This window comes from Penicillium manginii, assembly GCF_028828005.1.
Source record: "Penicillium manginii strain IBT 31320 chromosome Unknown utg000001l:1.0-3466041.0:1.0-3467806.0, whole genome shotgun sequence".
In the NCBI taxonomy this organism is placed as follows: Eukaryota; Fungi; Ascomycota; class Eurotiomycetes; order Eurotiales; family Aspergillaceae; genus Penicillium; species Penicillium manginii.
The window spans coordinates 614,736-639,415 of record NW_026643102.1 but is presented as its reverse complement, the minus strand read 5'-3'; the positions used below and the strand labels follow the sequence as shown (position 1 = coordinate 639,415).

At 47.7% G+C, this 24,680-nt stretch overlaps 11 protein-coding genes across 11 annotated transcripts; 4 read left to right on the top strand and 7 right to left on the bottom strand.

Moving 5' to 3' along the window:
* Positions 1–398: 398 nt before the first annotated feature.
* Positions 399–2,441, bottom strand: N7533_000232 (CocE/NonD family hydrolase; the record flags this gene model as incomplete). The annotated part of the gene is made up of 5 exons (XM_057096882.1): positions 399–920; positions 985–1,366; positions 1,431–1,760; positions 1,813–2,095; positions 2,153–2,441. The coding sequence occupies 5 exons, from the start codon at positions 2,439–2,441 to the stop codon at positions 399–401; spliced, it is 1,806 nt and encodes a 601-aa protein (XP_056965375.1).
* Positions 2,442–3,215: 774 nt separating this feature from the next.
* Positions 3,216–3,713, bottom strand: N7533_000231 (cupin domain-containing protein; the record flags this gene model as incomplete). Its single annotated transcript, XM_057096881.1, has 1 exon — positions 3,216–3,713. One exon carries the CDS (start codon positions 3,711–3,713, stop codon positions 3,216–3,218), a length of 498 nt encoding a protein of 165 aa, XP_056965374.1.
* A 275-nt stretch (positions 3,714–3,988) lies between these two features.
* N7533_000230 (uncharacterized protein) lies at positions 3,989–4,894 on the top strand (the record flags this gene model as incomplete). Its single annotated transcript, XM_057096880.1, has 4 exons — positions 3,989–4,072; positions 4,144–4,364; positions 4,422–4,555; positions 4,614–4,894. The coding sequence occupies 4 exons, from the start codon at positions 3,989–3,991 to the stop codon at positions 4,892–4,894; spliced, it is 720 nt and encodes a 239-aa protein (XP_056965373.1).
* A 532-nt stretch (positions 4,895–5,426) lies between these two features.
* Positions 5,427–7,949, bottom strand: N7533_000229 (FAD-dependent oxidoreductase; the record flags this gene model as incomplete). Its single annotated transcript, XM_057096879.1, has 11 exons — positions 5,427–5,518; positions 5,646–6,107; positions 6,165–6,239; positions 6,316–6,475; positions 6,530–6,564; positions 6,632–6,789; positions 7,011–7,198; positions 7,264–7,461; positions 7,522–7,596; positions 7,657–7,782; positions 7,842–7,949. 11 exons carry the CDS (start codon positions 7,947–7,949, stop codon positions 5,427–5,429), a joined length of 1,677 nt encoding a protein of 558 aa, XP_056965372.1.
* Positions 7,950–8,549: 600 nt separating this feature from the next.
* Positions 8,550–10,754, bottom strand: N7533_000228 (uncharacterized protein; the record flags this gene model as incomplete). Its single annotated transcript, XM_057096878.1, has 5 exons — positions 8,550–9,591; positions 9,660–9,787; positions 9,841–9,975; positions 10,034–10,261; positions 10,338–10,754. 5 exons carry the CDS (start codon positions 10,752–10,754, stop codon positions 8,550–8,552), a joined length of 1,950 nt encoding a protein of 649 aa, XP_056965371.1.
* Positions 10,755–11,701: 947 nt separating this feature from the next.
* Positions 11,702–12,594, top strand: N7533_000227 (DODA-type extradiol aromatic ring-opening family dioxygenase; the record flags this gene model as incomplete). Its single annotated transcript, XM_057096877.1, has 2 exons — positions 11,702–11,806; positions 11,872–12,594. 2 exons carry the CDS (start codon positions 11,702–11,704, stop codon positions 12,592–12,594), a joined length of 828 nt encoding a protein of 275 aa, XP_056965370.1.
* Positions 12,595–13,628: 1,034 nt separating this feature from the next.
* N7533_000226 (CocE/NonD family hydrolase) lies at positions 13,629–15,389 on the bottom strand (the record flags this gene model as incomplete). The annotated part of the gene is made up of 1 exon (XM_057096876.1): positions 13,629–15,389. One exon carries the CDS (start codon positions 15,387–15,389, stop codon positions 13,629–13,631), a length of 1,761 nt encoding a protein of 586 aa, XP_056965369.1.
* A 520-nt stretch (positions 15,390–15,909) lies between these two features.
* Positions 15,910–16,939, top strand: N7533_000225 (uncharacterized protein; the record flags this gene model as incomplete). Its single annotated transcript, XM_057096875.1, has 2 exons — positions 15,910–16,190; positions 16,252–16,939. The coding sequence occupies 2 exons, from the start codon at positions 15,910–15,912 to the stop codon at positions 16,937–16,939; spliced, it is 969 nt and encodes a 322-aa protein (XP_056965368.1).
* Positions 16,940–17,200: 261 nt separating this feature from the next.
* On the bottom strand, positions 17,201–19,125 carry N7533_000224 (fungal specific transcription factor domain-containing protein; the record flags this gene model as incomplete). Its single annotated transcript, XM_057096874.1, has 4 exons — positions 17,201–17,648; positions 17,706–18,194; positions 18,260–18,672; positions 18,745–19,125. 4 exons carry the CDS (start codon positions 19,123–19,125, stop codon positions 17,201–17,203), a joined length of 1,731 nt encoding a protein of 576 aa, XP_056965367.1.
* Positions 19,126–19,745: 620 nt separating this feature from the next.
* On the top strand, positions 19,746–21,677 carry N7533_000223 (MFS general substrate transporter; the record flags this gene model as incomplete). Its single annotated transcript, XM_057096873.1, has 7 exons — positions 19,746–19,899; positions 19,963–20,019; positions 20,087–20,403; positions 20,457–20,676; positions 20,742–21,154; positions 21,208–21,436; positions 21,493–21,677. 7 exons carry the CDS (start codon positions 19,746–19,748, stop codon positions 21,675–21,677), a joined length of 1,575 nt encoding a protein of 524 aa, XP_056965366.1.
* An 851-nt stretch (positions 21,678–22,528) lies between these two features.
* N7533_000222 (uncharacterized protein) lies at positions 22,529–24,225 on the bottom strand (the record flags this gene model as incomplete). Its single annotated transcript, XM_057096872.1, has 5 exons — positions 22,529–22,887; positions 22,963–23,075; positions 23,126–23,221; positions 23,281–23,759; positions 23,821–24,225. The coding sequence occupies 5 exons, from the start codon at positions 24,223–24,225 to the stop codon at positions 22,529–22,531; spliced, it is 1,452 nt and encodes a 483-aa protein (XP_056965365.1).
* Between the last annotated feature and the right edge of the window lie 455 nt (positions 24,226–24,680).

The following is a 24,680-nucleotide window of genomic DNA, read 5'->3' as shown; positions in this document are numbered from 1 at the left end:
TGAAATTTCTCGCGAATTGTCATCACGGCGACCATCGCGTTCGCCGAGATTGCGCAGCTGGACGCGTTATGGTGGGGTAATACGTTTTTTTCTCTTCTTTACCTGATGCTGCATACGAATCTTCTATCGTTTAAGACAGTATATCGACTGTCTCTGCTTTATCCTTATCACAATCTAATCATTACTCAAGTTTACCAATGGATGTCCTAGTATCTATTCTGTTAAATTCTTTTTCTGGTGCTTACATGTTTGCACAATAGACTTAAACGTTGGAAGCAATGGGCAGTGTTCACCACAAAATGAAAAAAGTTATAGCACGTCTTACGGTCGTCATCACCGCGACACATTGTTAGCCTTCTTCCCTTGACATTGTCTGTTTTCTTGCGCGTTCCATATCCTTACACCCTAGTCAATGGAATAGTCAAAGAGGATGAAAACTTCCCTCCCGTATAAATCACATGCCGTCCTTTATTCAAATTTTTAGGACCCTTCCGTAACGCTGGGTATTCCGGGAGAATCGGATCATGGCCCTTAATCTCCAACCTCAGCGACTCTCCTTCGTCGAAGCAAATACCTCCAGCCCAGATGGGAATCTTGAGCTCAACTACTTGTCCAGCCGGGACCTTCTCTGACTTTTCATGTGGGAAGAATAGCTCTGTGGGCTCCTGGTTCTTCTTCCGACTCTCGAGCATGTCGGGTTCTTCGGTAGTGCAAGCTCGCTTGGAAGCGCGAAGGCGTCCACTTGGCCCGACATATTTGTAGATATTTTCATCTGGAATCATATCCGCAGTCGTACCGGGCTTTTGATGCTCCCACGGGATATTATAATTGAGCAGAGGCTCACCGGAGCGATTGAGCTTTCGGAGAATGACATACACATCCATATCATCCATGTCATCACATGAAATGAATACTTTGAGCTTTAAAAATATCACGATTAGTGAAAGGTTCTATCCGAGAACCACATAAGTGCAATGAACTTACCAGAGAACTTCCAATCAACTCAGTAGGCTCCTTGAATGTAAGGGTAAAAAAAGAACCGTCATCTTCCCACGAATCAGACTGGTATGAGGCGCTGACCATTTCGGTTGGAGCTTCAATCTGCAAGGAGCCAGCAACACTTTTGGTCTCTTTAGTAGCGTCAAGATAGAAGGTCTTATACTCCACACGAGAAGGAGGGTAGCTGTCCTCCGCACGAAAGCTGATAGGAGCCTTGTTGTATCTCAATAAGGAGAGGCGAACCTTGGGTGTGAGCTCCCATCCGTTGTTGCGACCGAGTAGGAAATGATCGAGGAAGCGCTGGAGATCATCATTGGCCAGGGGTTGATAAATATCAAACCATTCTTGAGTGGGATGGATCCGAAGCCTGATAGTGAAACCGTTAGTCGATTCTTTAATACGTAGAATTCACGGCAGTGGGGAAATCTCACCATTTTTGGTCCGACCCAGCATATTTCCACGCACGTAGAGATCCTTCGGTGTGTAGCCCGGTCGAATAGCTCGCCAAGATGTACATGGGAATGTTGATATCTTGGAGCCTCGGTCGTTTATCTTCCCAGTATGAATTCATAAGGGGATACTTCTCAATCATGGCTGCAACGTCTTCGCGTTGTGTCTTTCCGTTGAACTCCCTCATCAGAAGATCCCAGAACATAGGGTTAGGAATTCCACCGCGGCAGATGCTCTCACGATAGTAATCGCCCAGTCCTTCCCATGGGGCGATTGCCTTCAGATGCGGGGGCTTCTCGGCTGCGATCAACCTATGAATTGATAAGTTGGCGCAAGCATCCATCATAGACTTAATTCACTGACCACTGGGTGATTGATAGCCACGAGTTTCCAACAAGAGCAACATTTCCATCACACCAAGATTGTTTTGCGATCCACTCAATCGTATCGTGTCCATCGCGGCCCTCCTGAGTACCGAAAATGAAAATGTCGCCTTCGGAGTCAAAGCATCCTCGCGCGTCAACATTTACGATGGCATACCCACGTGGGCACCACTCGGCTGGATCAGGCGCCTCGAACTTTTCAAGACCGCTCAAGGAGGCCTTTGGTACGCCCAGCCAGGTAAAGCTGGTTGTTTGATGATGGCCTTCAAGTTGGAAAAATGTCAGTTTTGATTCAATTCAAAATCACTAGAAATACTCACCACTTCCGGTCTTTCCGTATGGGCTCCATGGGAGAAGTGCAGGCAATGGAGCGCTGTCCTTGGAGAACGGGCGGAAAATGTCTCCCCGGAGAACGACTCCGTCTCGCATCGCGATGGGAACATCCTTCTCCCAAATAATCGGTTCGCTCAACGCACGAAATCCCGGTTCCCGTTGCCATCCTTTAGGGAGGATGACCTTACTGGAAGGTCGGAAATCGGTCCAGTAGTTGTGGTAATTTGGGTTCGACGCCGTAAAGACGACATCAATACCGCCAATTTGATGAGACATTCTGTTTTTTGAACTTTCACGATCGATCTTTTTCTATAGGGTATGTTTCACGGAGGTGAAGATTCCGCTTCTTCTAATACCGCTATATAGCATTATTTCGATACATTGGATCGGAATCAAAAAGGATGGACTCCGTCGGCTTCGATTGTATCCCCACAATTTCCCCGCATCGCTTCCGGTGGGGGACCCGGAAACGCGAAGCACGCGAAGCAGAAGCCGGAAGACGATAACTCACCAGTTTACTGTCTACGCGTTGTGGCTATTCCTGCATTTATCTCGAATTTACCAGAACGATCCATGCCCAGGTGAGTCACGGTGTTGCCAGTGGCTTTCTACTTTTGTACTCATCAATTGACTCGCCACCTGGGCAGTCTGGGGAACCTCCGGGCTTGGAGGTAAGAGATATATCTCAGTTGCCCCGAGCAGAACATTCGAGCTGTTGGGTGGGCACAGAATGCCCACTTGGGCAACCAGGAAAGATTCAAGTTGGGTCCCTCGATCAACTTGAATGAGATCTAACAAGCCTGGTATCATTTGTATTTTAAGGGAAACTTAGGAGCTAATTCTCTTTTTCCTCAATGTAGAAATCTGCACAATCCTCTCTATATGAACTATTTTGGCTCTAACTTTTGCAAACTTGAAAGTTCCTATTCATCTACTACTGAAAGGAGAGAAACGCTTCAATCTATGGAGGAAGGATGTCTTGCTACACGAGTGGACAAGATGGCAAAAAGAAAAACAATTTCTAGTTGAGGTGCAATATGAGGAATACCTCTACACCTGGAAAGGAACTTCGGCCTGCAGTTCCCGACCTGACACGACTGGAGGTTTCGCCGCAATCAGAATACATAACAGCCGCGACCATTCTGTAGTCTCGTTATCCCATCCATGCATTGTACCCTGTTGTACCACTATTTCGCCCTTTTTCACTTTTGTCCGGGAGCCATCGTCGAGAGTTAAAGTGACTTCTCCTTCAAGAACGTAGATGTAGTCGAGAGTGATTGATCGGTGGACCATGCCAACAGATTTTGGTGGAAAGTCGACGACTCGGCATATTGTGCCATTGTTTGCCAGCCCTGTATCGACTAGTCCAAGGTCCTGAGAGGTATTGACATCAGGTGGCAGTTCGGATGACGACCACAGGCGTGTCAGGAAAGGTCCGTGTTCCGCCTGGGATCCACTGATTTCATCGTCCTTCCAGACAATTGCTTTTCCCTCGCCGTTGTGACCGGTGACGAGCCGGCGAACAGTTGGAAGAGGCTGGGCACTCATGATGTTCAAAGGCGTTTGATGAAAGAGGCTGGGGGTAGGAAAGCCGGACTTGTTGTAACAAGCGTGATTTATGGGATATTGATCACGCTCGAGCAAGTCAATAAATAGTCTCGATTCATTCAGTGGGGGTGCACACCGGAGTACTTGAGCCGAAGGTCCGGTGGGGGAGGGTCGAGGGTCGGAATTGATGAATTCATTTATTATTTCGAAAGGTTGCACAATTAATAGCAAGTCCGGGGATTGTTGGATCAGTGATATCTGCGAGATTGAGGATAATGGCGCCCTTAAAACTTTTGCAGGAAATCCAGGTTCGCTCAGAGGGGAGTGTTGATGCAAAAGACCAATGGTACATGATTGCAGTAAGTCTAAGAAGCCAATATCATCCGAGATCCATTGAAAGGACATGAAATGACAGAAATGTACTGTATAGGCTGTTGCAATGGCGGCTGCAGGCGCTGGTCCCGACGTGGCTGAACTGTACCAAATGGTGACAAAGGGAATGAGTCTCCCTGACGAGAAGCACGTACAGAGGAGACTCAAAGAGGCAGTTTTGAAAACAAGTATTTTGTATGGAGTTCCTCGTTCTTTGCAGGCTCTCCTGCCTCTTTTCGCGACTCTGAAAGAGGAGCAGATTGATCACTACGGTCCCAGGTTCGTGCTCGTTGATGATCTTATGGAACGCCAAATATTAACCATGTTTCATCTCAGGACGGAGGCTTTGAAGAATGGGGAGACAAGCGCGGAGCGACGTGAACGTGGTCGGCGCCATTTTGACACTCTCTGGACACCTGCAGCAGCACAGTCAAACCGAGACAAGAATTTCAAATACCAACCAGACCTATGTGAGTCTTCCTCTTTCCAGGGAAGCCTAATAGCAAGCTTGCTAATCCAAGGGCAAAGATCTGCTGAATCTGGAGGCTATATATGAGCAGTGGTTGAGTGAGGATACCATATTGAACGCGGTGGAAACTCAGATGTGCACCACGGCGGCATTGATCTGCTCCGGATCTCCACAGCAGGCAATGTGGCACACGAGGGGAATCGTGAGACATGGGGGTAGTATAGAAATGGCGCGCTTTGCCCAGGGCATAGCATTGGATATTGGACAGGCCTATGGATGTAAAGTTGATAACGTGGTGAAGGCCGATTATATCGACTATGACGATCGCACACCTCACTAATAAAGTCTATGCCTTTCTGCCAGTGGGTGGGGTTGAGATAAAAAACACGCAAACAGCAAACAGCACCATGCGGAATTAGCTGTGCATGACTTCGCAGGTTGAGCAGTGTAACCAGAGGCCTGGAGCGCAATGCTAGATCACCTCACATTCTTTTTCTTTCGAGTTGCCTTTTTAACCTCGTAAGTAGATACTTAAGTGGCTTCGGGCTTTGATTTGGTATTTGGATTGATTGATTTTCCGTTCAATACTTCAAGCCCAATGGCAATGCCGTTTCAAGCGCCTTTCGTCACATTTAAGAATCGATGTGAACCCCCAATTTGTCATGACAGATGCAACCTTCCAATGTTGCTTCACGCTCGAATTGATAATCTTATCTGACAGAAATAGAAAGAAAAATACGACCTAATACAACCGTAAAAATGCTAGAAGAAAAATTTGAACTGGACTCAAACAGCCTGAACCACTTAGAGATGAATAGAATTGAATAGATAACGAACTTGACCATTTATCGGGTGTTGTCAAGTCTTATGCGTCAGTTAATCTGCGTATCAGAGTGGGTGATAACTGGACTCTTAATATCAAGGCCTTGTAGACGCATGATCACATTCGCTAAGCCAGGGAACACTGCATCAAGCACGTTTGGCTCAATTGTCGTCATGAAAATCTTGGCACTTCCAAGCCATATGCTTCCTCTTTCAGCATCCAGAACATTGGGCATAAAGAGTTGCGTGAAGACTCATAAAAACCTTACCCGAAGCTCCGACACTTATCCGATAACCAGAGCCCATGATACTCTCCGTGATATCAGCAAGCAAAATGGGCAGGCTGAGCTCCTCGCGCGCAGAAATCACAAACTCGGCATTTTCACAGAAAACAATGGGAGTAAAATTCCCGGAACCCTCCCCATCGTGCGAAAGAAGGGCGTTTGGAATGTTCAGACCCACAAGGGTGACTTCACTTTCTCCCTTCCACTCGGTTGACTGGAGCCGCCGGGTGATCCAGGAAGCTTTGGCCCAGCCACCGGGAGAGGTGATGCGTGATTTCACAGTTGGCAGAAATGTTTCGAGGTAGTTCCGACGGGCGCGGAATTCGATTTCGAGCGATCGCTGAGAGGGAGATCCGAGAATGCCGTCGGGCCCAAGGAATCCTAGGACGAATGGTCCTGCGAGGCCGAAGGCAGTAGACAATGTGTCATCCTTTGGGATCCGACTGACTATGAAAGGGTGAGCATTGGTTTGTCACGTTTATTTTTTCCACAATTATTCCATACCCATATGTTTACGCAGCACATTTGCGGCGAAGTCGCATGCATCGTGCCCGAAATTGGTCCGCATAAATTCCAGAGCTAGAGCATGACATTAAAATCCAAGCGCAGAGACACTCCGGGGGCTGAATGGGAGACAAACGATCGGTAGATGTACCCCCAACATCATCCTTCGCGCTAATTTTGAAAGCTGCTTGTCGAGAGAAATTCTGGATCATGGTTGCTCTGTCATAACGACATTCCATATATAACTCCAGACGTTCAGGGATCTCCGCCCGAGGGGTGCCCAGGGGAAACAAAGCGCCAAGCGCGATTCCCTATACGAAATCAGCACAGGAGTCATATGCCCTGGTATGGCCATATGGTCTTACATCTTCAATTGCTTGAGCACCACCTTGTCCCTGATCTTCGCGAAATGTCAGTACCTTGTTCGACGAAAGAAATAGCTAACCGAGGATTATGTGACCACTCACGCGGGAGAAATGGATGGGCTGCGTCTCCAATGAGACAGCTATTGCCATTAATCCAGGTGCCAAGAGCCTTGCGATCGAGAAGCCTCCAGAGCTTGATCGAATCGGGGTCTGCCATTGCAAGGAGCGATTTCATGGGAGTTGAAAATTCGTCAAAGACCCTAAGCAGGTTGTCTTGCGAACCGGCAACGTTCCAACCTAATATTTATGTTTTGTGAGTAATTAATCGTGACGATGAAAGATGATCAAACTACCTTCATTTGACCCATCGCTTTCAGTGTCTGGGTGTAAACAAACAAAATTTAGCTCGGTATTGTTTCTGAGAGGTAAGTAAATGTGAGCGGTGCGAACCACAAGGGATAGAACTGACAACGCGACTTACCGACAAGGATAGATCACCAGCCGACGATACTGGCCATCCCAAAATTGAAGTTCTCCTGCCTTCTGAACAAGGGATGCGGTGACTGGATTGGCTTTGACCTTGGACATCGGAACAAGAAAGCGGAAAGCACTTCCACCAGATGGCTCTGCTGCAATATCCTCTCGAGCGATTTTGGTTCGAAGGGATGACTAGGCGGAAAAGTCAATCGTCAAAATTGTTTCTGTTGAGGAAGGACTTCTGCTAATTTACTTACATGAACACCATCCGCGCCAATGAGAAGATCTCCTTTGACCTCGGTCCCATCAATCAGGGTTAGCGAAGGGCTGGCGGGATGGCAGTCGACAACCTTGCTGCGCAGATGAATTTTGACGGGAACTCCAGTGCCTTTCAGTGAGGTCGCCTTGTCTTTTAATGCATCATGTAGATCAATTCTATGAGCAAGTTGCCAGGGCTAGTTGAGCAATAACTGATCAGCTTGGAATCATAAAACAAGCGCAAGGACGTCACGTACAAATGGGTAGATCTCGCGCAGATTTCGGACATCCTTGGAGCTAATAAGGTTACCTTGGGAGTCGAAAACCGAAACCTATGAAATTGAGCTTGTGGAACTCTCCAGGCATGGCCGATAGAGATAGAATTTCCTTACAAACTCTGCGTCGTTGCACTGGAAGTCGTCTGGCTGAACACCGATTCGGCGCAGCAGCCCGTTCACATTTGGAGGAAGGTGAATTGCGGCACCGAGCTCCACTGCGAACCGAGAAGATTCAAAGACCTAGATGTGAGGCAAGTCAGTCATCACTCAAATCAATAGTGTCAAAATTACAAACATACATCCACTACATGGCCAGCTTGTCGAAGCGCAATTGCTGCCGAGAGACCGCCGATGCCAGCCCCTGCAATAAGAATGTGTAGGCGTTCTGCTTCACGGGATCCAACCATCCTGATGTCTGGTAACCGGATAACAGCGAGCTTCGAGTTGTGAAGGTGTATTAGAAATAAATGAACCCAGCCATCTAATAACATAAATCAAGGGGGTAACGGCCGAGATTGCCGAGGAGTGAGGCACCCGAGGAATAATCCGGTGGGGGATAGTGACATTTCCGGGTGCTGTCAATATTGATTTGCGGAAATCCAAATTTCATTGGCTCATGAGCCTTGGGGAGTATTCGTGTGGGGGGGACGTTTTTCTCCCCTCCCATAGTACGTTTTCGGACGTAGAGAAGATTCCGTCGAGAGTTATGTCCGATGGAAGAAGAGAGTGGTGTCCGCAGCGCGAAGTGGTGGGCCATATTCACAAAGGGTGTACCTACCGCGATTGCGTATCAAATGCACTGGCGTCTCGCGAAGTGAAAAGGGGTTTGATGTTGTTGTTTTTTCTTCTACTAGTATCCGATAGCTCGATGGACAATAGCGAAATTACTTTAAAGACCGATACTACCAGAATGTGGTTTCTAAGTAAATGCTTTTTCGTATCTTAATTATACATTTTGTTGATCTACAACAATCTTAGAAGGGCTGTTTCTCAAGAAAAAAGATATATCAGAAAGAAGCCGTGTCAATATTCCCCAAATCAGTCATCAAGTTCATCATGCTTTCCAGCAAAGGAGGGAAGGTCTCCGTCTCGGGATTAAAATTGTCTCGATAGACATTGCATGCCGCTGCCATGATGGCTCGGATGTCGGTCAACGGACAGAATAATTTCTCTGACCCAACCGATATTCCCGGTTTTCCTTTTCCAAACATTACAAAGCCAGTCGTATCGGGGGTATTAGGGCCATCTAATAAGACCAGGCAATCCTCGTTTCCATATGTCATTGTTTGGAACATATCTGAAGATATCATTCTGCTCATGCTTATGGAAAATAGGCCGTACGCCCATAAAGTCAAGCTCGCTTGGTAGACAGCGACGGCCGAATATTCCCGTAATTGAGCTGTGGGAGCCGATCTTGCAATGCGTAAAATCTGGCCCGCATGCCACACGGCTGTTTTAAATTCAGGTCCTGCCATCCAGTCGCGTAAAAGGTGATGAGTAGTGGCAGCCTCTTCTTCCCCGAGTCTTCCTGCAAACTGTTGTAGTTCTCGAGGGGACACATTGAGTGCCATCAAGCAGAACTCTGCAACTATTTGAATATGGAAGGCATCGGGTCCTTGATTTGAGAGCGCTTGTTGGGAATTTCCAATGCGTTTCATGAGATCTTCATGCTGGCAGGACAGCCAAAGTATTGTTGTAGCTTGGACGGATAGTTGCCCGCTGGCCCGAAAGAATCGTTGTCCTTCTTGGTATGCCCAGACTTGAGACCAAAAGCCATGCATTGCTACCAAGGCAATGAGAGGTTTATCATAGTGAGATGGCAAGTTGTCAAGCATGGATGGATTTTGTGCAATCGCTAACCAGGAAGGGTCTTCATCAAATGATATCGCACAGGAAAGTAACGCGTCTTTCCAAGCAGCTGCCGTCGGTGCTAGCCATATCTCCCGCGCAAGGGGCAGTGGACATGAAAGTTCAGTTACAGAGCAATTAGGCGGCTTGAGGTACGCCATCGAGCAACGAAGATCGGTGAGCACGGCAAATATGGCTGTTCTGAATTTGGTGACAAAATAAGCAGCAGTTCTGATTTGAATGTTCGACGATTCGAATTAAAAACGAACCTTTTCAGTGACTCCTGCTTCACCCATGCATTCCACTTCGCCTCTGTAGTAAAGGCATCATCTTCTGGAAGAGGATATATTGATTTCACATATATCGTTCGTGAGAAGCATCCGTATCGACGAAGCATCTATATAACACCCGGTTAGTAAATCGACTCTTTCAGGATTCACTAGCTCATACCGTCACAGGAGCCGATAAGAAAGTTTCAGCAACTTCCATGTTGCGTTTGAATCCACTCCACAGGCTAACCGAAGTCCAAAGCAGGTATGTCTGAATAGTTTGCAGATCTCGAACGCGACTATTGTCTTTCTCAATCTTGGATGACGGTTAATACGGGTCCACAGGCATATTCAAAAGGGATGCTTTCACATACTGATGCCGAGAGGGATAGACGTGATCGCTCCAGAAGGGCATATCCCATTCTGCAAACACTGTCGATTGATATTGATGAAGCACCGGCGCCAATGACAGTGGCGAGAAGCTCGGTATGACAGTCTGTTACTGAGAATGATGGACCGTGAATCCAACTAGAAGGTTCCAAGCTTTGCCACCCAAAATAAATCTGAACCATGCGGTCTAGATACGACTCCGAGGGAAACGCCTGCATGGGAGCAGTAGAATGGGGGGGCATTGTGAATCATAAAAAGTATTCGGTCGCGACAACTAGAATCAACGACGGTCGAAGTAAACTTCCCCCTGATAGAATACTGTTGGGTTCTCCGAAACATGGAGTCAACAGCCTTCTCATTGACACGGAGGCTCTCCTGGCCGGCGTATGCATTGTCAACATGCACTGGTGTCCACAGCCATGGCGACCGCTTGAAGAATTCGAATCTCGATGACGCCGGGCTAGCATGCGTTAGTCCGCTCGTGTCTGTCTCGACCGATCCTTGCATCTCATTCGGAACCGGTTGCATCAAAGCTTGGAGGGTCTCCAGATCCAGCTCGAAACACCCACCATCAAGATTACCTGGCGCAGGTGAAAGCAAGAAACCATCGGTGAAAGAAAAGCCATGTGCATAAGGAGATGACAAGTAATCAATGGGAGTTGCGAAATGTAGAGCCGTAGCTGGATATGTTGTCGTCTCGTCCATTATTGGCTCTACAAGTTGTTGCAGTTCAAGTGGCTGCAACGGGTCCACTGTGGCTGTTGGAGACGCGATACCAAAGCCTCCATCATCAAGTTCGTTGGAATGGGATGGCAGAAGGTTGGGCTGGTCAACCTCAGGGACAAGACTCAAATGGGAATCACTTTGAATATCACGATCCTTCTTAGATGGCAAGCATGGCTCTCCTCGGCTTAAGCAACGCTGACACGGTTTTTGGTCAGTGCATTTGGACTTGCTCCGGACACATGCTTGGCATGCTCGACTGGCCCGTGTTGACCGAGGGGCTCCCTCTTTGCGTGGATGAGTCTGTTTGTGCCGATAGAGAAGATCCCTGTGGCTAACCATCAGCATCTGCTTTAACAATAGCGCAGGAAGTCATGCATATGGCTTGCCCCTACCCCCTATTGAAAGCCTTTGGACAAATAGGGCAGCGATACGGCCGCAAGTCTTCGTCTGCGGCGTGAGTTAGTACGGAGCACTTGAGAATTACAGGAAAGTGAAGCGCTAACGAGAATGCACATGTCGAGCATAGTGATCCGAACGCTCAAAGGATTTGTTGCACTTCTCACACCAATATCCCGCGTTAGAATCTTTCCCAGCCTTTACGCGTTTCGGATTGGGCGGCGCGTTCCCCGCGTCAGCATCCGGCGAAGCCATGGAGAAGTCGGGCGGAATGTAGAGGGGGGGCAGCCAGGCTCGTATGAGAAGTCCGCGGAGCCAAGTGGAGGGTATGTTTAGCAAATATACCGGGGGTCTTTTGGAGAAAATCTATGGGCTTCCCCAGAAACCCGGGCCGAGCTTGGCGCCATCCCCCACCTCTTCCGGTGAAGTATTTGAATCACGGCAATCGTCAATTACTACTCACAGCATCATACATTTGAAGAACTCGACTGCCATGGAGAACGGCCTGGCTCCCGTTCATTTCTTTTCCCATGGATACAACGGCCATGCTCGGCGAACAGTCCGATTCCGCCGATTATTGGAAGGAATGTGGCGATGCGGCGCGTCGGAATGGTATTGAACATGTCGTGATCATGGTACGTGAATATGGGAGTTCTATATCGTGATTCTGAATTGTGATCTTACTATTTCGAATTACAAGGGCGCGCATTGGGCTGCTACTGGGGACGAAATTCAAGTCGCCACCAGCCCGAACCCCCAAAAAGCACCAATTGGCGGCGTTCACCCTAGCAAATATGTCGACTACAAATTGGTTCCTGATCTTCCAATGTGTGAGCGAGTTATTTCAGCCCTTCGAAATGCTGGCTTCAACGCATCGGCAAATCCAAAATTCGACTGGATTCACGACGTATACCTTATCTTGATACGCACATTTCCCCAGGGCTGCCCTCCCACAACAGTAATCAGCATGAACGCACGTTTCGACCCACATTATCATTTGCGAGTTGGGGCGGCCTTAAGACCACTTCGTCGAGAAAAAGTCTTGTTTATTGGGTCCGGTGGTACAGTACACAATCTGTACCGCAATGTGTGGTGGCCGCTGCTCCGCTATGCGGACAACTTTGCGATGCCCACGCCTCCAGGGGACTGGGCCTTGGATTTCAGGCAGGAAGTCGAAGATGCCATGACTAAAGCTTCTGGGCCGCTTCTGAGGAGGAGTCTCACTATGCTGATGAAAATTCCAAAGTATCGGGAAGCCCATGCTACTGACGATCATATCATGAGCGCAATGTTCGTTGCTGGGCTTGTTGGAGACGTGGAGGATGAGGGAACTCCGGTCGAAATTGGAGCAGAGGATTGGGAGCTAACTAACATGTGCAATACTCAATTTACGTTCGGGAAATGGGCCGTAGCTGCTAATTAGTGGAGCGAGATCTGCCAGTGTGTTATTATATTAGAATACCTTCAAGTTCCAAAGTTCCGAGCCCAGCGCGAAAAGTTCCAAGGTTGGCTTCAAGTGTATCCGTAAACGGGAGTCGACCTCGGGATCTCATTGGAATAAATCGTGAACTCAGCGTCCTTGCGACCGGTAGCTCTGGGGTTTACCAGTACCTATAATCGTGAATTGGCGCCAGCAGGACTCTTCAACTTGGCAATCTATGACGTCCCTTGCTGCAGAAGCCGACACATCACTACGAATTCCGGGGTTCATCAATTGTGTCGATACCGCTTTAGACTATCAAGAAAGCATGATTCCTATGTTGGAAAAGACTATTAATGACTAGTTATTGACTAGTTACTTATCTGTGCATACTACCAGGCCCTAGTGCCATATATTGTACTGAAACCCAAGCCTAGATAATGCAGTACCAAAACGAATTATAACTTTGCATATCTGAACAACAAAGTGATATCCATTGACTTTTGATTGTAATTGATATTAGATTTTTGATCACTATAGAGAATAATATAATCACATATCTGTGTACTTGGAATCTAAAAAAATTATTTTAGATAATTATATAAAAAACTTGATTGATCACCTTGTAGTTTATTCACATTAACCTGACATTCCCATCAGTACTATTATATATCTCTGTTAAAAAATATGTTTCAGATCTAAAACCTGCATTTTACAGATCAGCTTAGGTAAAAATATTGTTTAGAGCATCTTATCTTAATTTTTTTCTGGGATAGAAAAGATTGTTGAGATATAGAATTATAATTTATCCTATTTACTACTAGTATGTGTTTTGGGGTGGCCCGCTCGCCTAGGCGGTCATGAAACACGTCAACTAAATGAACAAGACTTCAAGTTGATGAATCAGGACTTTATAATAAATGCCCCGGGTGAGTTTTACTTTTCAGAAATTGATACGACAGCCAAAAAGTCTATCTTCCTAGTCTAAAAATTGAAATATACACAACCAACGAAATTCATATACGAACAAAAATCCCTCACACGAAGGGCAAAATGATCCGAGATGGGTACTTGCCACCAAGATGAAGTTTGTGAGTACCCTTATTACGAGCCTCTAGCTCGACTTTGGCATACTTGCTTTCCTGAATCAAGGGGTATTCTCCACTGACTTGCACACGAAGGGATTCACCCGCTTCGAAATCGATACCCATGGCCCAAAGTCCAATCTCGAGCTCCACGATCGTGCCAGGAGGAACCTTTTGCACCTCGGAGTGTGTATGGAAGGGATACTGAGGATGGATAGATTTCGACTGATCAACCTGGCGATGCGAAGCACGAAGAATTCCAGTTGGGCCGTAGTAAATGGTGAGGTTGCTATACTCGTCTTGAGGAATATCTTCCACTTTCGAGTATGGTGCGGCTGAGAGGGGGATGTTGACGTTAATCATCTCTTTTCCTTGCTTATCAAGTTTCCGGATGAGAACATAGATAATCATGTCGTCTAGATCATCACAAGACATATGAAGCATCGCTTTAGGAAGTCCCATGAGCCGAGCCTTGTGTGAAAAGGTATAGGTAAAGCCAACGTTTTCAACGGGGTCACTCTTGCTTTCGGAGTTATAAGACAAGGTGGTTTGCTTCACAGGTACTTGAGAAGCGAGGCTGCGGTCCTGTGTGAAGAAGAGTTCACGGTACTCGGTATTAGGCAGAGGGAAATTGTCGACCACGATGGGATACTCGGGTGCGGTATTACCGTAATTCAATGAGGCCATGCGAACCCGAGGGGTCTTCTCCCATCCATTATCTTCCCCTCTGAGGTACTTGGAGAAGAAAGATGCCAGTTCGTCTCGCGATTCCTTTTCAACCCATAAATCATACCACTCTTGATAAGGATCCCATCGCAACCATTTGTCGGGTGTGTCAAGTTCCAGCCACCCACGAACGGAGCCCATAGTGTGGACAAAGCTGGAATAGGAGGCGACGACATAGGTAGGGATCTGAATTTTGCTAATTTTGGCACGCTTATCCGCCCAGTACGGGTTGATAGTCTGACTGCGGCGGAACATTTCCTTGAAATCCTCCAGGCCGTGTTTACCACGAATGGTTTCGCGGGTGATCAGATCGAAGAGTCCATTATCCCATGCGCCACCGCGAACAAATTGCTCACGGTAAAGATCGCCACATGCTTCCCAGGGTGCTATGGCTTTCAAGGATGGAGGTTGAGTGGCGGCGATAAACCACTGCACAATTCCCAAATGGGAATTACCAGCCAGCCCCAGGTTGCCATTGCACCAAGACATTTTGGCAAGGGCTTCAATCACATCGTGACCATCTTCTCCTTCCTGAGAACCCATGATCACGATTGAACCTTCGGAATCGCCGGCACCGCGAGCATCAACATTGACAACTGCGAATCCTTGAGGGCAGTATTCGGCTGGATCGGGGCCCTCAAAGCGTTCCAGGCCACTCAGACAGCCATCGGGAACACCAACTCCCCAGCGGACTTTCTTCATCATGTTGATTCCATTGTGCTTCTTTCCAAACGGACTCCATGCAACAATTGCTGGAACTTTCTCTTCGGTCACAGGCCGATAGATGTCGCAATAAAGCGTGCAACCGTCGCGAACGCAAATTGCAACATCATGCTGCACAATCAAGTCCTCACTTAATGCACGGGAATTGAAGCCATTCCAGCCCTTCGGAAGAGTTTCAGTGCGGGGATTGAAGCCCTGGTAGCCATTATGACCGACTGTAGGCGCCTTGATATCAAGATTGGCGACTTGCGCGGGAGGTGGCATTTCGAGGATGTGAGATATTGAATGAAGTGATGTTGACACAGTCGCCTGACAAAGACGAAAGAAATGTGATTTTAACTTCACCAAATTTGACTGCAATTGATGTTGATATACTCTTTTCTTGGCCGCCGAGTACGTTCGACTCCTCGGGGTTGCTCCGTTGCCGACTCCACATGCGCGCCTCCCCCACCGGAAGCTCCGACTGGGGGACGTGCTTTGCGGGGATATCGGCCTCAGTCAATCGATCCGCGTCGCTTAGCACTGCCAACTGACATTTCCGAAATCTGCGTCTGGGGTAGTCCGGGGTTCGGCTTCTGTAGTTTAACGGGTATGCTCGGGTATTGCGGCCGAGATGTGGCGACGATACTTCACAGCCTGTTGATACTTTGATCGAGCACACCTATTTAAGACTGAGTATTGCGATTCACGACCTCTACCACTCAAGTCTGCAATCTTCATCTCATCAAGAGAAACAGAATATCAACTGATTTAAATTCTTTATCCAATTTATTCTCACGCAATCATGGCACCCGGTGTTCTCGATCAAAACGCGAATACCTCCTACGGCGATTGGCGCGATGACTTCTACAGCAAAGGATATGCTGTGTTGAAGGGCGTTATATCCCGTGAGAAAGCACTCAAATATCGCAACAAAGCTCTTGATTGGCTGCAGTCATTTGACACTGCTTTCGATATCAATGATCGCAGCACCTGGACTTCCGAAAACTTGCCCCAGAGTTTCAAGGCTGGAATGTACTTGAACTACTGCGCCGCGCATGAAAAATACGTCTGGGACGCACGAATGTAAGCTTAAAGATCCTCAAAATATTTAATATCCATTTCCAGACGCTAAAATTTGCAAAAGGGAACCAGAGGTCATTGCCGCTTTCGCCAAAATTTGGGGAACTGAGGAGTTGCTAGTGTCTTTCGACACTATCAATGTGACTCTGCCAGGCCGCACTGACGTTGAGTGGTCACCGTGGCCCCATGTTGATCAGGCGCCCGAACGCAAAGGCCTTTCTTGCGTTCAAGGAATCATCAACTTGAGCGAGGCCGGTCCCAAGGATGGCGGTCTGATGCTCATGCAGGGCTCGTCTAAGCTTTTCGACCGTTTCTTCAGTCTCAACCCTCCCGACCGCACCCAGGGTATCGGAGCCAAGCACTACGACTTTTACCCCTTCAAAGAGCACCACGTCAAGTGGTATGAAGAGCAAGGATGTAATCTTATTAAGGTCTGTGCCGAGCCAGGAGATTTGATTCTTTGGGATTCTCGCTCTATGCACTATGCGAAGTTCCCGGAGAGTGATGAGATTCGCACCATCATCTACGCTTGTTACACGCCCGCTTCTCATGCTACTCCTGAGGATCTGAAGAAAAAGGCGGAGATATTCCACCGCTGGGAGACCACCACTCACTGGCCCCACTGCAATATTCATGGACATGGGAAGGCGATGGTTGACGGCAAGGTTGACCCCTTGGAAAGAGACAACCCTCTCGAGAAGCCCGTCTTGACTGATCGCCTGCTCCAACTTGCTGGTGTCAAGCCTTATTAGTGGAAGCAATCTGCAATAACAGGATGTTCCCGAAAATTGTTATACAACTTTCTTTTATGAACGCGTTGATTTATGTCCGTTGTGAGACTATCCGAGGGATATTGCTAGGTATACTGAGAAGAGAATAAATGTATATTGCGTCTATTTGGTTCGAACTTTCTCTATTTCCGAGGTCATTTTGGTTTTTCTAGCAGTGAGACTTTGAGTAGTAATATACAGGCCGTGAAATCGCCAGCTCTGTGATGACATACCCATCGGCCCTCAAATGTGCCACTCGGCATCCATTTGACCCCAGTCCAAATCTGGAAGCAGAACATCCAAGTTAAAATCACCTATCATTGGTGGCCAAAGGAGACTAAGCTCATCTCCTGACGGGTTCAAGTCTGTGGGCATTATGGCTCCATACTCATTGATGGGGTCGAACGAGGGTCCCTGATCTTGGAATGTCATCTTCAATAAGTTGACCACCGTTGCCTTGTCCGTTGCAGCAACACTGGGGCTGTGCATTTCTATTTGCAATAGAATTTCGAGCATTTGTGACCCCTGGATAGCCAAGGGAGTGCTTGGATTTGGATGTTGAATGGCGCCAATGCAGTAACGAATCAATCGCCGGCGCTCGGTGACCTGTGTCGAAACCGTTGCGTCTTTGAAGCAGATGAGGTGAATTGCTAAATAAACACCCGCAGCTAAAGTGGCCGCCGGGATGATCCTGTGAAAACGTTTATTTCAATGACGTATTACGGTAGGTGTGGCCTCACCGACTTACCAATGACACTGGTATAGGCGTGGCACCGGCTGTTGGCGCATACGGACGATCTTCAATGCACTTTGGAATCCTCTTTCGATTATCAGCTCGGTGTTCGGTCGGCCCGTCAGCCACATAACTAGGGACGCTCGGGCTATCGTGACTGAAAGCAGTTGAACTGTGTGGCCAATCATGTATTCTTGTGCTACGGCCCATCCGGGTGTACTGTCGGATATTGACACCGATCGACGGGCCACTGATCTTTCAATTCTTTCAACCTGGTTGAGAACCATGGTGAAACGGTCAGTGTTCGGATCGCGTGGTGCCTTGACATTAATATAAATGACACTAGCTAGTTGCGACATGGTGAGATGGTACCTGAGTGCAGGTATTTGTTGGTCAAGTGTCTCATTTTCCAGTAGGAGATCATTGTTATCGCAACGCTGCGGCGTCAATGTTGTGTTGAAGCTGGAGGGTGAAATGGAAGAAGGGCGGGTAAACAGCCCGAGCCTGGTATTTTGTTAAGAAATCAAAGGAAGAGCGCAGGCATTCACAGGTGCTATTATTCGGCTTACCAGTCACAAATGACAAGAGTCCACCAGAGACGACGCCCTAACTGGCGATTCTCGGGCGTGGACCAGTTCGGCTGGGACGCCAATCGTCGCGAAAACCGGTCTTCCGAAGCTAATAGATGCATGTCAAGCACGCGTGCGGTATTCGTTGCCAGGCCTAAAAGTAAGTACTCCTGCTCCATCTGACCGAAATGACTATGCGCCAAGGTCAAGATGGCTACAGTCTGCACTGTCTTCAAGTCTGCATTGGTCATTGGATTCGAAGCCTCGAGCTCTTTGATCGCAGCTTCATACCACATTCGGGCGATATGCCTGCCCCTCTCGCTATCTATGTTCGACCGACTCGCATTTTCTTCAAAGCTCTTGAGTCGCGGCAAGATTGGCCGTTCTTCTGGGTCCATGTATAATAGCCCAACCTATGAAATTTCAGCCATTACGGAGCTTGAAAGAATACTACAGTATATTTCATCTGGGCGGTGCATACTCACCGTCAGCAGACTAAAATATATGGATATCCATCCGTGTTCCTGTGGAGTGGCTGTATTGTTTCCGTTTTCAATGCATTCCCAAAAGCTAGCATGCTCTTGTAAAAAAATCTTTGTTCTCACGGCACAGTGAATCCAAGTCAAATTCTCTAGAGAGAATTCGATGATCTGCTGGCTGGACGCCCGATCGGGCAAAAGCAGCAAGTAAACGGGCTTTCCGGGTTGATAGAGCGGAGCAATGGAAGTCTTCTCGGGGAGGTAGGTGGGGGTAGGGGATTTCCCATGAGAAAGGGACTCAAGCATGACCAGCAGACCCTCCGGATTGGAATTTGCGTCGCCTGATTGGATCGTCGAGCTAGATTCACCTAAGCGAGCTTCAAGCATGGCGATCCGATGCTGGAGTGTCAATTTGTCAGAGTCAACGTGATCGGGCCTACGGATTCTGGTTAGATTGGGGCCCCGGATGGAAGATGGCGTCGGATCCAACTTACTGGGATATTGACTGGGGGCTAGATTCCGGGGGTATGCATGCTCCAGCCCTTCCGCGTCGTGTACAGGCACCACACGGATATCCGTGATCGCATTTGATCTTTCTGCGCGCACATTCCGTGCAGCTTCGTGGTATCCTCCGCGTAGGAATATGAGGACTAGTCATTATTCATCTGCCGTGGCATACGATGAAAGGAAGACAAAAATTTAGCGATCCCAACGTTCCTGTACTCGGTGGCGGGAGGTTATCTAACTCGAGGTCGCCCCGCGGAAGTCTGGGGAAAAGAAAGAAAAAAAGGTTTATCCCCCACATGTCCCGCTAAGGATCCTCTTCAAGAAGTTCCTCCCGACGCTAACTTCCGGTTGGCCAACCCTGACACCTCCTCTCCTTCCACCTCGTATGTATGGAAGATTATATCAGTGTCGGCCTTCCACCAAGGGGTGTACGACATGCCAAGGAGAAAGCTGACTGACGACACTCGAATTTATTGATACTTTACCGTTGCGGTTCAATTATGAACATCGCCGCAGACAAACCGCGCGAGAGCTTCTCGGAGTTCATGGATTCAAAAACGAATCTCAAGCCTGAGCCTCGTATCACTGGGACTGTCAATCTGATTGAGGATGGAGAAATAATTCTGATCCCCCGACCGACGGCTGATCCTCAAGGTATGCTGCCCGTTTCAGGAATTTGAGGATGAAGTGGAACGTGGTCTAATGGAATGAATACAGACCCTCTAAATCTCCCGGAATGGCACAAATGGCTTATACTGGTCATCGTCGCACTATGTATGTGTTGATATCTTGTCATTACCTCATTCCCCCTTATGATGATCTAATTACCCGCCATTTCTAGATGCCATGACCGGCAATCTGCTCGCTAGCGGAATCGGTGTCTTGGTTCCTCAGCTCAACAAAGTGTACAACAACGATCCCCGGGTATCTGATCTAGTGACTTGGCCAGCCTTCTACATGGGAGTGGGAAATCTCATTGCCATGCCGATCGCGGACGCAGTCGGCCGTCGTCCTGTCTACCTGATTTCAAACCTGATCATGATTGCCGGTGCCATTTGGTGCTCTTACTCGGACAGTTTGGGGTCGCATATCGGAGGTCGTGACTTTATGGCGTTGGCAGCCGGTCAAAGTGAAGCACTTTGTGTCCTGATTGCAGAGGTAGGCCCAGTCCAGCTCCGTTCTGAATGACTTGATCACCGCTGATGAAACAGGAAACCTTCTTCCTGCACCAACGCGGAAATCGAATCGCATGGTTCTGCTCTCTGCAAACCCTGGGAACAGCACTCTTCATCATCGCCTCTTCATACATCAGCAATGAGATAGGATGGAGATGGTGGTATGGTATCTTCGCCATTATCACCGGCTTCACCTTTTTCGTTTCCATTCTATTCGTTCCGGAGACAAAGTACGACAGAGACTTGGACAGCTTTTGTACGATCATCCAAATATTTTGCTCGTTATCATCTACTAATCATGAATGTTTCGCATTGTTATAGTCGGCGGAAATGATGAATCCCCGGATGGGAAGGTGATTGCCTCCCAGAGACGCAATCTGGACTTTGTAAATTTCAAGCGGAGATCATTCTGGACGGATATTAAGCCATGGGGAGCTGTCAAGCCTCGATGGAAAGAAGTTCCAAAGTTCTGGTATCACCTGGGACAACTCATTCTTTTCCCTTCTGTATTCTGGCTAGTTCTGTGCAGCGGCGCGCTACTGGGAACCTACATCCTGATGTCGGCTGTGTTCGCCGAGGTTTTGGTAGCCCCCCCATACAGCTTCAACCCGAACTACTTGGGTTTTGTGATGGGTGGTCAAGCTGTCGTTGCATTTGTGGTGCAGCCCATTGCAGGTTATGGTAGCGATATCATCCTGAAAGCACTCACAAAAAGAAACAATGGCATCAGCGAGGTTTTTGTCTCCTTCTTCCCGATTAATATTCAAATCAGCTTACGATTTTGAAGCCCGAGTACAGACTTATCCCTGGCCTGATCCCGGCGGCAGTTGGAATCGTCTCATGTATAATTTACGGTCGCTCCTGTCAGTTTCCCGAGGACTGGGCTTGGACAGGTGTTGTCATTACGATGAACGCACTCTTCTACAGCTTTGTCAGTGTTGTGGTCCTTGGATTCGTCTATACAATGGACTGTTATCCACAACGTGGCCATGTCGCAATGGTTGCTCTATGTGCTGGTATTCTCTTCCTTTCCCTTGTGTTGGCCTGGGTCACAGCTGATCATTTCCTTTAGGACGAGGTTTCATTTCCTTCGGTATCTCATATGGAACTACAGCATTTGTGCGGATGTCTGGCTATGATGGTGCACTGGATATCTGCGCCATTGTAATCGGTGTTCTCACGGCCATCGGTTTTGTGGTTTACTTCTTTGGAAAGGCCTTTAGAAAATTCACTCAACGCTGGGCCGTTGACGAGTAGTTCTCTCATCTATCATCTTGAGATAATCTATGCGGGTCAGAGAATGAATGGTGATCAAAGGAAATGTCAGTTAGGATTTGGTCTATATTGAAAGAAAATGAGGTTTGTCATTCAATTGATACTCCAATGTCTTCCCTCATTCACTAGACATTGTATTCACAGTACTACCAGCCCTGGAGGTGCGGAGCAAGCCGACCATCCTACCCGTCAGCTAGTAACAGAAAGACAAACACCACCGGTTAGGAAAGGCCTTTTAGTTAGAATGAACTCAATGGAGGAGAATTAAGACAAAGAGGCAAAATATAAAGACGTGATCTTTTACCCGGCTGGCGTGTTTACTTCTACTTCTTTGTTGCTCTTAGAAATTGCTGGAAATGTATAGAAAACTTTGTCAACCAAATCTGGTAACGTCTTTGAAGAAGGCCCAGTGAACAGAATATCTTTCTCTATACTAGGAATGATATCATCTAGTTAACACTCCCTTAAATAAGCGCCTCTACAGCCAAACCTTGGCGTGAAGTGTATTTTGCACTCCTACTTGAACTTGAATTCTATAACTACCGGCGTCAAGGGTACGATCAAATTGTCAGCTCCACGAGAGTTCTTGTTATCAGTAACTATAGAACCAATAGCCTGCTGTCCTGCCTTCCAATATTCGGTGTCAGCATAACCAGTAGTACCCATATCACCATTACTATTCCCGATATTTCCTGTCCTGGCATACCATGCGAAGTAAACATTTTGCAGGCCACGCAAAGGATAAATTATCTCAGTTCCAGGGTTCCTTTCATTCTATTTCCCTCTCAGGTTAGAAACTTCCTAAACAACCTTGAAAAACGATCCAGCCGTGGTCAGAATGCCCACGAGATACCAGGAGCATTCGGCAGGATGAATTTCTGTGTAAACACCCAAGTAGAATATCCTACAGCTGATATAACTGGTAATACAATGAACAAGGCACCCACCACAATGCCTTGCTCGAAGAATCCAATGGCTGTTCCAGGACCTTGACCAGTCCCTTTCAGTGGATTTGCTGCTTTTTGCTCAAGAAGTCGTAATTTGGAGGATCCCAGGTTAGCCAGATCTTCGAGATTGATGTTGGAATTCTCAATTGGTTGGATAATCTCAGGTCGTGGTCGGGAAAGCATTTCGGTTGTGTAGCGTAGGCTATGTGAAAATGAAGATTGCTTGAGAGGCAGAGCTGGACCGACTATAGGTGACAAGCGAAAAACGTCAGTTGGCACTCCGTCGGGAGATATTCCTCAATTTTTCTTGGATCTCTTACCGAGGATCTCCACTGGGATGTGATTGATGAACGAGAAGTGGCTGTCGATATGTTGGCTCAGGAACTTGCCAGCATCCGGTTTTGCGAAATGGTACGCGGTGAGATATTTGGGTCTATCTAGTGTTAGCCAGCAGACCAATTTTCATTATCAGAGTGAACAGACATGAAGGAAAGTGCAAGAACAGCATCCGCTAAACTAGCGACGGTAAGCAGAGTCAAACATCTGCCACTGCCTCGCTGAGCGATTAGAGGCGATGAGCTAAAATACTGATGCGTTAGAAATCAGGCTCGTCGTTGCGGATTGAGTGTATATTTAACCTTTCCTTAACGTCAACGATGAAGACAGAATGAGACTCGACAAGTGTTGCCTCCCCCTTAGCTTGGGCCTCTGCGAGACTCTTCTTCCATTCCGGATCTCTGTTATGAGGGAAATTCAACTCGCGGTCAATATTGCGATCCTCGCGGAGAACTGTATCTATGAATTCCTTTTTGATCCACTCATTCACGATCACCAAATTTGGGGCATGTGGTGACTGGCCGGAAAATGCAAGATTCGCTGAGAGGATTTCTTTGGCCGCTTTTATCACGTCCGCTGTGCGTTCAACCACAGCAATCGAGGGAAGGGTGGGGATGGACTTGACACAATTGAGATTCATCGCTGCGCCGGTCTGATCGATGACCAGGGCTGTGGAGAGAATCTCATGACTGGTCACGGAACCCTGAACAAGGCCATATAGCTCCCAGTCCATAGATTGAAACAATATATACAGCAAGGCATCAATTGGAATATCGTCACACTGTAATTATTTTAGTCAACCTCATTATTTTCACCAATCTTTGGGCGTCTCCACCTCGTACCTCAACCACGAAAGTATTTCCTGCCGCGATGGCGCATGCCACGGCGGAAATAATCGAATAAAAACGTGTATGGGTAGTCGGTTTGATCAGAACCACACCGTGGCCCACCCGGCGTTCGATGTTGTTCTCGCCCCTCGCAATACGGTACTCTTTCGCGATGGCGTGGTCAAAGTCGATCGTATCGTAGTGCTGTTTCACCGCGCCTATCGCCAACGCAAATTCTAATTTCGCCTCTACCTCGGTGGTGAATTGATCGGAAGAAATGGTCTCAACGATCTCGACACGAGTTTCCAGGATACTTTGGTGAAGCGCCTTAAGCTGACTTTGTATAAAGCGAACATTCGAGGTTCGACCGTCGGTTGCTGCAGCACACACGCGCTTCAAGTGGGAACCTGAGGACCACATCTTGATTGTTAAACCGCTCAGCTACAGCTACAGGATTCCAAGTCTTCGCACGGAGAAAAATGCTTTTTTATCTGGTCCCGAGTAGCAGAGTCAAAACCCGGGGTGTTGCCCGATGCTCGCGAAATTCCGAAACTCCGCGTCTCCTGACGCCCCCCACCGGAAGCTGTTCACACGCCCCCTTGAGATTGCAGACTACTCCCATATAAGGGAGCTCCGTTGAAAGGGTGAAAGCTTTATCCTAGAATTATCAGCAAGTCTAATCTTCTTGTTACGTTCTCTTGTCAGACTTTACTTCAAATCAACCATGGCAATCCAAACCTCTACCAGCACGATTGCGTCCTCGCTAGATGACTACCATATTCACCTTACTGGCAGCGGTGACGCCCTACCTATACAGATAACTCGCCATCGAGCCGCAAGCAATAATCCCCCCCACCTGGCCTACCAACTACAGA